The sequence below is a fragment of the Strongylocentrotus purpuratus genome, unplaced genomic scaffold, assembly GCF_000002235.5.
Source record: "Strongylocentrotus purpuratus isolate Spur 01 unplaced genomic scaffold, Spur_5.0 spur5_scaffold_2, whole genome shotgun sequence".
Taxonomy (NCBI): domain Eukaryota; kingdom Metazoa; phylum Echinodermata; class Echinoidea; order Camarodonta; family Strongylocentrotidae; genus Strongylocentrotus; species Strongylocentrotus purpuratus.
The window spans coordinates 31,559,781-31,569,450 of NW_022145605.1; the positions used below are offsets into that span (position 1 = coordinate 31,559,781).

Here is a 9,670-nt window from a genome sequence, read left to right on the forward strand (position 1 = left end):
ATGGTTCATGCTATATTTATAATATTAAAATATTTAAAGAGCCATGCTTTTCAGGGAACATTTTTTTTTATTTGATGTTCTTCCACCCTTGCATAATACAACGAAAACGTTCACAAATTATTGTTCACCTCTTCCCAGAACTCAACCTTCTCTTTAAGTGTTTTTTCCATAATAATTAACTTCTCAAACATGTCAAACTGTGTTTATCTCTTCTTTTTAAAATGCAGATAACACAAAAGGACCATATGCGGACTTGCGAGATAGCTGGCTACCAGTGGCCCTGGCTTCGGGTACAGCCATAGTTATGTCTTTGTTACTGATGATCCCTAACCTCCCCGCACAGTTCGGTACCTTCGTAGCACTGACTGTTGTCAGAGCTATGTTTTATTCTGCATCTGCAGCCATAGTACCAATAAGGTAAGTTTATAGGTAGTAGATGCTACCGTAGGTTTCAACTTGTTATCGATCTTTGATAGAAATTATGAGAGATGTAACAAGGCCTAGTGAGAGAGAGGGGGGAGGGGCTGGTGGACGCGTCCTCCCCTCCCCGGCCCATCGAACGGCAAAAATGAACAAAAAGACAGGGGGTCGAAGGAGAGAGATAGAGGGAAAAGCAAGAGAGAGAGAGAGAGAGAGAGAGAGAAGAAAGAAAGAAAGAAAGAGAGAAGGAAGAAATAAAGAAATTGAGAAGGGCAAAGGGGCGATTTCGAAAGTTAGAACCCCCCCCCCCCCCAACGTCCTATCCTATAACCAGATGCCTTGACAATTTCTGTTTATTCTCATTTTATCAATAATTAAAGAACGATTGGACTTTTGTGCTCCTTAAGTTTTTTGTGTAAGCATCATTAAATCTATATGTCTACTTATTTGAAAATCTATGAATTCGACCTTGGACTTCAACATCACTTTTTTTTCAATTCAAGAGTTCTTTATTCGCTTTAAAAAGCACATATAAAAAAATAACAAAAAATATACAATATATTCTACAAATAGGCACATTCACAATATATGTAAAGACAAAAGAAAAAAAAAACATCAACAACAGAATACATGTATAACAGGGTAAGATCAGAGTGTGCATAAATACAAGATAATTTCCTCGCACTCCTCTCGGTTAAGGAAACCGTTACATAAATAATCATCCCTCGAGTTGATCAATTCCTTTACTTGTTCAACTATGCGTATTGTCTCATCATTCACTTGGCATTGCACAGCCCACTGCTTTTGAATTTCATTGTTATCCATGAAGTACTTATCATTCAAGAATCTTATGTTACCTCCCAACACAGAATGAGCTCCATACCTGGCCATTCCAGCTATATGTGCCACTGTATAATTTTTGGAATTCATAGCTTTCACAACAAAAGATAAACATCTTTTTGCAAACCATAACTCTGGATCCATAACACCTGCTAAATAAGGCAAAAGATGACAGTGTGTCTGCCATGGAATTTTCCAAACCCTTCTTATTGCAACCCGCCATTGTCTACAAATATTATCAAAACATTTATCAAACAGAGGATATAACTGTGAGCCATAGAAACTCGAACAATATTTATGAAACAATATATTTCTTATGTGAGAGTTAGCATATTTGAAATTAAACAAAAACATATTACATTGTCGATTGAAATCTCCAACACACTTTGAGATATCAAAATCATTTATATTCTTAGAAATATCATTCCCTAGATGAGTTACTTTTGATGCAATATCAATATGTCTTCCATTTATCGTGATTCCTGGATCCATAACTGGTTTACCATTACAGCTGAAAACTATTAACTGACTCTTTTCAGGGTTAAACAGAATATCAAATTTAATGGCATAATCTAAACAAGTTTTAATCATTTCTTGAAGAGCAGTCACGCTAGGTGACAGCAGTGTCAAGTCATCTGCATAACCAAATGCTCCTGCAAAAACATTGCCCATAAAGCACCCTATCCCATTGTCACATAACTCTTCTATCAGCCCATCTAGATACAAACAGAACATGCAAGGAGAGATAACTCCACCCTGTTTAACACCATTTTTAACTGTAAAATAATCAGAATATGCATTGTTCCATTTCAACCTTAGCCTTTGATTCTTATACATATTAAGCAATAGCCTGCATATCATTGGGCAGACCCCTTTGCTCAGCATAATGTCAAACAATTTCACATAATTAACTCTATCAAATGCTTTACTAGCATCTAGCAATAATCCATACACATTACATTGTACATTGTACATTTTCTTTTATTCATTTATGTTTCTGAATAGTTTTCCCATGCAATTTTATCCGACTGTATTTGGAGTTGCAAACTTTATAGCTGGTCTAGTTTCCCTCACACAGTATCCTCTCTTCATCGTCATCCAGGAATCATTAGGCGGTGATCCCCGATGGGTAAGATGGAATATATCTATAATATTTATTATTTTATTTAGTTATTTCATTTCCAGGCAGAGTTAAACAAAAAATAAAATACAGAGACAAGGGAAGTAATAAATACCACCGACTAATGCCCGAGGATAGTCAAAGAGAGATTGTTTCCTGCTGAAAGGGAAGCTCACCCTGATATTAAGTTTTTTTTAATAGAAGCAGAAACATGAGAGTAACAGGTCAGTGAAAGTTTGAGCAAAAACTGATTAAAAATAAGAAAGTTTTGAACTTTTGAAGATACGATCAATCAAACACAAATTGTCAACTCTGTGACGTATCTTATTGTTTTGCAACCGACGTATCCGCTTGCACCATTCGTAATAAGGGAGTTTACAGATACAATCTGCGCATGGGCAGATAAAGGTCATTTGTACCAAAAAGTTAAAACCCACAGAGATGAATACTGGATATGCGCTCATGAAAGTTATGTAACATTATTCATTTATGCACCAACGGTACATTCTATGATACGCAGGTGGAAGTATTCTTTTCAAGAGGACAAACAAAAGGTATTCATGAAGCACATCTAGGACTTTGGCAGTTATTATTCTAATATGCTCAAAGTGGAACTTCTCTATGTGTAAAAGATCTGTGGATATTTGGGGTCATTTGTACCATGTGCTATCTGTAAACTCCCGTATTACTTTTGATGTAAATTCTAAGATCCCTATATAAAGCACATCTTTTCACTTAACTGTCCGTTGTCCATAAAGTAAGTAAAGCACATCAGAGGATCTTGCAGTGCGGTAGAATATTATTTGCACAATCAATGCGCTCTATAGATTTGATATCATCTGTCATTTTGTTATTAAATTATTACTTTCCTTCCAGGTGATCTTTGGGATGATGATTCTCAACGTGGTCGGTCTGGTGTATCCTATCTACATCTATGTCTACGGGAATAACCGCGAGAAGCGATACATGGAAACGAGAAGACAGGAAAATCCAACTACAAACGGCACTGCTGCTTAACCCTCTCCCCATTTTATTCGACTAAGACCCCGGTTGCACCAACGAGACCGACACCACACTGACAACTTACTAAAGATTTTATGGTATAGTGGTTCATTTACTTGACCCTCAATCCAAGGGTTTAGGGTTCGACTCCCATCAAGGAACGAACATCCTTTACTTGTAGAGATAATCCCGATGGCAGCTATCATACAGCTAAACTGGCAAGGTTAACGATAAACTTTAGTACTGGTAATGCGATTGCATTGTGAAAGAAAAGGTGTGGAAGGATCAGAAACAGTTGATCATGTAGCATGTAAGTATTGGTGTGCACTGCAAGGTTCTGGAGTCACCAAAATCATAATAAATTTGACCGAGTCTTGGTAAAGTAACAAGCACTCACATAGAAAGCTATATATGGGACAACACACATGGTGTCGGGGCTAGTACTACCTTGATTTGCTTGTCTTTCTATGCTCATTACTCAGCCAGTATACATTTTCTTCCAAAATTGTTTGGCACATGTCATTTATTTGTAATCTTGAACATTCAGTGTAAGTTTCGTTTGATTCTGTGAGAATTATTTTTATTTTTTTTACCAGTACTGGAGTTTATCTTTAACTTGATCGCCCTGGTATATCCGTTATGTCTCTCCTTGCGTTCAGGCTACCGAAATTCATCGTATGGCTATACGATGAGTGATTACGATTCTGTAGTCTGAATGTCGGTTAACGAAACTGGCTCCTTTCTGCTTACAACAGCTTCTCAAGGAGTATCATCCAATATTGGTTCCTTAAATTGTGTAATTATGTGAAAGAGGATGTCATTTTATAAAAGATACTACTTGTTAGATCCGCTACTGGTTAAATTGTAAACTGCTGCTAAAGTGTGATCTGCTGCTGAAGTGTAAACTGCTGCTAAGATTAGTGTATTCTGCTGCTAAAGTGTAAACTGCTACTAAAAGTTGTAACCTCCTGTTAAAATGTAGCCTGCTGCTGAAGTGTTAGCCGCTTCTAAAGTGTAACCCGCTGCTAAAGTGTACGAAAACTCGATAAAGAATCAGCTTCCCGTTGTTGTCTGAACGTCGTATCGTACGAAAATCGTAAAACTTGGCGGGGCTTATCGTAACCGCGCGCTCATCATTAGCCTGCTGACATGTCAACTGACCTCTTAAAAACCAGTTTCTTTATACGCATGTTGTTATCTAGTCTGTACGCTCCTTTCGCTATATACAGGGCGTATCATAATAAAGGATATTGAAGTTTAATGACGATTTATATGAAAACTACTGATTTCATAATCAAGCATTTTATGTCTGTTGTAAAGGACAGAATGTCCTCTTGTTAATGACACCCCGATCATACTACTACTGTCACAGTTGACTGAATAACAAAGCATTGCTGTCCACCATGTGAAAGGTGCACTGTGACAAGTTAGCATTCACAGATAAATTCTAAAGATTAGTGCTTGTGTCAGCCCAGACATATTGAAATGCTGAACAATGAGTGGATTATGTGTCTAAGAAGGAAATGTTATCAAACTTGGCACAGTGCACCTTTCACATGGTGGACAGCAATGCTTTGTTATTCAGTCAACTGTGACAGTAGTAGTATGATCGGGGTGTCATTAACAAGAGGACATTCTGTCCTTTACAACAGACATAAAATGCTTGATTATGAAATCAGTAGTTTTCATATAAATCGTCATTAAACTTCAATATCCTTTATTATGATACGCCCTGTATACGATGATTCTGTCTTTACACGATTTTCGTAAAGTTTCATCAAGTTTGAACAAACTATAATTATGTCTATGTTTTTCGTATCCGGACACCTACACCTTGGACATCCACCCCCGGATAACTACCCCCAGTCAACTACCCCTAGGGCAACTACCCCCTAGGGCAATCACCCTCTAGGACGACTACCCCCAGGACAACTACCCCTAGGACAACTACCACCCGGACAACTACCCTAGGACAAGTACCCCAGGACAACTACCCTCCGGACAAGTACCCCAGGACAACTACCCTCCGGACAAGTACCCCCCAGACAACTATCCCCTACGACAACCATCCTCTAGGACAACTACCCCCCGGACAACTACCCTAGGTAGTTGTCCTGGAGATACTTGTCCTAGGGGGTAGTTGTCCGAGGGTAGTTGTCTGGGGGTAGTTGTCCGGGGGTAGTAGTTCCGTTGGTAGTCGTCCTAGGGGTAGTTGACTGGGGGTGGTTTTCCGGGGGGTGGATGTCCAGGAGGTAGGTGTCCTAGAACCTATGTTTTTATTTGACTAATGCCCGTTGTACTTGCTGCGCCATTTGCCCGACACAGGCCTGCGTCACTGACTGGCGGTGTCTGCATTTATTTTTAAGTTATTTCATTAAAGCTACATAAGAGGAGATGAAAAGTTTGTAGAGATATGACGTTAAGCAATAATACTAAAAAGGGAAAAGGGGAAAAGGAAATGGGAAAGAAAAAATAGAAAAGGTATCAATAGGCTGAAAATGAAAGGGGAAGCAGGCCCCTAGAAAGAGAATGATAAGATTAAAAGAGAAGATTATGACATTAATGGTTAAACAAAAATGGAGAAATGTGAAGGAATGGAAAGAGGAATGTGGAAACTAAACCTGATAAGAAGAGCCTGTGGTTATTGTTTAGCAAAGGGCTTACAACAGTGCCGATTATCACATAATGCCGTATTATTAAATATTTCTTTAAAGGCAAAGACCATGCAGTGTTGTTTATCAAAGTTAACTGTAGTAAACAAATTTATTCTTCTTCTTAATGTGTACATCATTGATATTTCAAATGCCATTTATTGAATAACCTTTTTTTTGTGATGAGCTCGAAAGTTAGCCGTTTTAAATATAGATATTGATATTCATTTATAGTGCTTTGAAGAGGTTGATTAACTTTGTGTTAAAAAAGAGAATGTAGACGCAACGCTGTTAAATTATTTTCTATTTATTTACATATTATGTTGATGTTAATGCTACTCAATAATGTTCAAGAATTTCACTTGATTTAAGTGCGTGATCAAATCACAAAGAAAAAGGATTTTCGTAAGATTCATTCTAGGACCAAAGGTTGTTTTTCGTAGATGAACTAAGTAGACTATGCCATAAAATCGTGCATATATATACAGGCTATCTGTTACGTGCAGAAATAAAATATGATTTTTTTTTTTTGTTGTTTTGTTCATAGAATCATCAGATGGTATAAACTTTTTTTAGGAGAATTTGAATAATATAGTCGTTCAAACTTTTCAGATTTAATATTCGTATTTTCAAATGTAAGCAATAGTTCCCTTATTCCGACCTGATCCAATTGAAATATACGTGGGAAAATGTGCATGACATCGTTACCTTTTCTAAATAGCTTTACCAAATCAATTCACTATATTTTCTAAGAATAAAATAATGAATTTTATTAGGCCTACTTTGAATTTACTCCTATTTTTGACATTTATGACTTAAATGATCTGAAAAAACGAAGAAAGAGGGAGAGGTGAGTAGAGATAGAAATTGAGGTAACAAATAACGAGAATATGGAGGGAGAGAGAGAGAGAGAGAGAGAGTGATGTAGAGCAAGAGAGAGCAAGGGAGAGGGTGAGGGGAATGTATACAGGGGAGACGGAGTAGAATGTGAGATGTATAACTAAGATCGGAGGGGTAAATCAATCAAAACAGAGTAAATATAAATAAAAACAAATATAAATCGCTTTCGTTAAACTAAATTTATAGGGAAAATCCATTATGAAAACAAATTATGCCCGTAACGTAATAGCTTGGAATTACAATGGACGGATGGAATTCATTGACTACATAGTATGAAAAACTGAACTTGTCTTATATTTAAGTCGAATTCAAAATAATAAAACAAAAAGATTACCCACATTTTATAATCAAAGAACAGGAAAAGGCACACACTTAATGAAATAACTACAGACTGATGTCAAGTTCGATCGAATTATTATTTAAGTAATCATTTGAATATAATATTTTAAAAAAATATTTAATCATAAATATGTTATAATAGAAAACGAAAATTATTGAAATCTCTAGGTTACTTTGGTTAATTATCGATTTGTTTGACAAAAAATTACATTAACATTAAAGAATTAAGGTCCACGGCAGAACCGTACACATTGGACGGGCTCCGGTATGCTCTGGAACCTGCACCGTGCTATGCATCCCATTACCTCCCGAAACATCGGCATAGTTCCCGCATAAATGATGGGGTTGATACACGTGTTGAAGACGAACAGAAGGATTGCCCAAGGAACAGCTGGGTGACTGGTAGGCACCATCACGCAGATCTCGTATGGGAGGAAACAGATGAAGAAAGAAAGCACCACCAAGGAAAGACGTTTGGTGACGTTGATATGGTTGCGCGAAATCTTTGGCGCACTTTTCGGGCCCTTGGCACAAGGAGTGAATGTCTTGGGAGCCCCCCTTCTGGGATTGGATGATGTCGACGAGTTTTCAAGATTCTCCTGGCTAACGCGATGGTCGTTTATTGATACTCTTTTCTCAGCTTGAGAATTCACATTAGACAGCTCTATTTCACCCAGGACAAGCACTCCACGTTCAAAGACTTTATTAGGCCTAGTTGTCTCTGGAACATGCGAAATGTTATGTTGACTCTCATCACCCTCGTCATTCGATGGTGCAAGGTTGACCGGACCTGTCAAGGTAGGTGCATCCTCCAAGTTTCGGCTGTTTGGAAGTGTAGGTCGCATACCAACTCCAGAAGTTGCTCTCGAGCCATCCGTGACTACACTCCTCTGCCGATCCCGGGATTCTGTCCTGCTCGTGCTCATATTAAGACTGGTTCGGTCAAGACTAAAAGTCTCGGCTTCCCTCGACTCGGCCAATCTTTTCCCCAAAGCTTTGTTATGACTCGAAACGGTTCGGTAGATGAGCACGTACATGATAACGATGATGATAGATGCCGGGACGATGACGCCTACCGCTGCTATGAGGCTGTAGTAGTTCGAGTTGGACAAGGAGGTATCCTGGTGACACGTCTTGTAGTTTTCTGAATATCCCAACTTCCCGAGTCCTGCCATCGGTGGGACTATGACAAGCAATAATGGGTACATCCATGATAATATCACCATGGCAACAATGTTGCGCCTGGAGTAGATACTGTAGAATGTGTATCGAGGCCTGGTGAGGAGGACCCACCTATTGTGAGCGATCAGAGCAAGGCTGATGATGCTGGTTCCCAGGCAGGTCAGCGTGACGCCTCCGGTCATTACGCAGATCCATTCGGCGATGGGCCATCCATTCTTACTCAGCATCGCCACCACGTTGAAGGGAAGGAAGAGACAGGTGACGAGGTCGGCCATACCGAGGTTGACCACCAGCCAGTTGGTGGAAGATCTCAACTTTTGGCAGAGGAGCACGGCGAGCACGACGTGGCTATTCCCAATGATGCCGACGACGGTGACGAGACAGAGAATGGAGGCGATGACGATTCGCTGGGGGTAGCTTTCAAACACGAAGTCATCATTGGTGCTGCTAGTGGTGACGGATGAAAAGTCGTCCATATTTTCAAGTTTAATATTCAGTACTAGTTACACAGTCGATAAGAAACACCGGTACAATTACTTGACGAAAGCTTAGCCTCTTAATTGCTACTTGAGATTGTTCGGTGTCGGAATTAGGTTGCAACGAAAATACCCGCTATTGATGTAAGTCATTATGCTTGTCAGTGAAACAGAAATTAATGAACCTGCTTCCAAAAAGAAACGATTTATCAATAATCTCCAGTCTGCAAAGTCATGAACTATGAGTTGCTCTTTTACTGAAAGCGAAAGTCCGATACTAAACTCACGAATCATCGACCCCTAGCAACAACAAAAAATAACGACGAAAGGTTAAAGGTATAGACCAGTTCTGGTCATGCGATTGCATTGTGAAAGAAACGTTGTGGAATCGATCAGAAAAGGTTGATCATCTAGCATGTATTGGTGTGTACTGCAAGGTGTTGGAATCATCAAAATGATACGAAATTTGGCCCAGTCTTGGTAAATTTACAAGCACTGTATACACAGAATGATGTATATGGGAGTACTTTTTTTTTTATATTGCCCTGCACCCCACCTATTATTGTCACTCTTGAATACCGTGATCATAAATAAGATCTGGCTATTTATGTCAGTCGATCAGTAGACTTTAACAATGATCATGGTCTGTAAACAAAAAGGATAAAAGAAGATACCCTTAATTAAGATCAAACTATAACATAATCCTCTACTATCCAGTCCGGATAGATATAATAGTTTAC

The 9,670-nt window shown here is 38.7% G+C and overlaps 1 protein-coding gene across 1 annotated transcript; it reads right to left on the minus strand.

The window, feature by feature from the left end:
- Positions 1-7,496: 7,496 nt before the first annotated feature.
- On the minus strand, positions 7,497-8,930 carry LOC115926479 (G-protein coupled receptor moody-like). Its single transcript, XM_030991227.1, has one exon. It carries the CDS (start codon positions 8,928-8,930, stop codon positions 7,497-7,499), a length of 1,434 nt encoding a protein of 477 aa, XP_030847087.1.
- Positions 8,931-9,670: the final 740 nt, after the last annotated feature.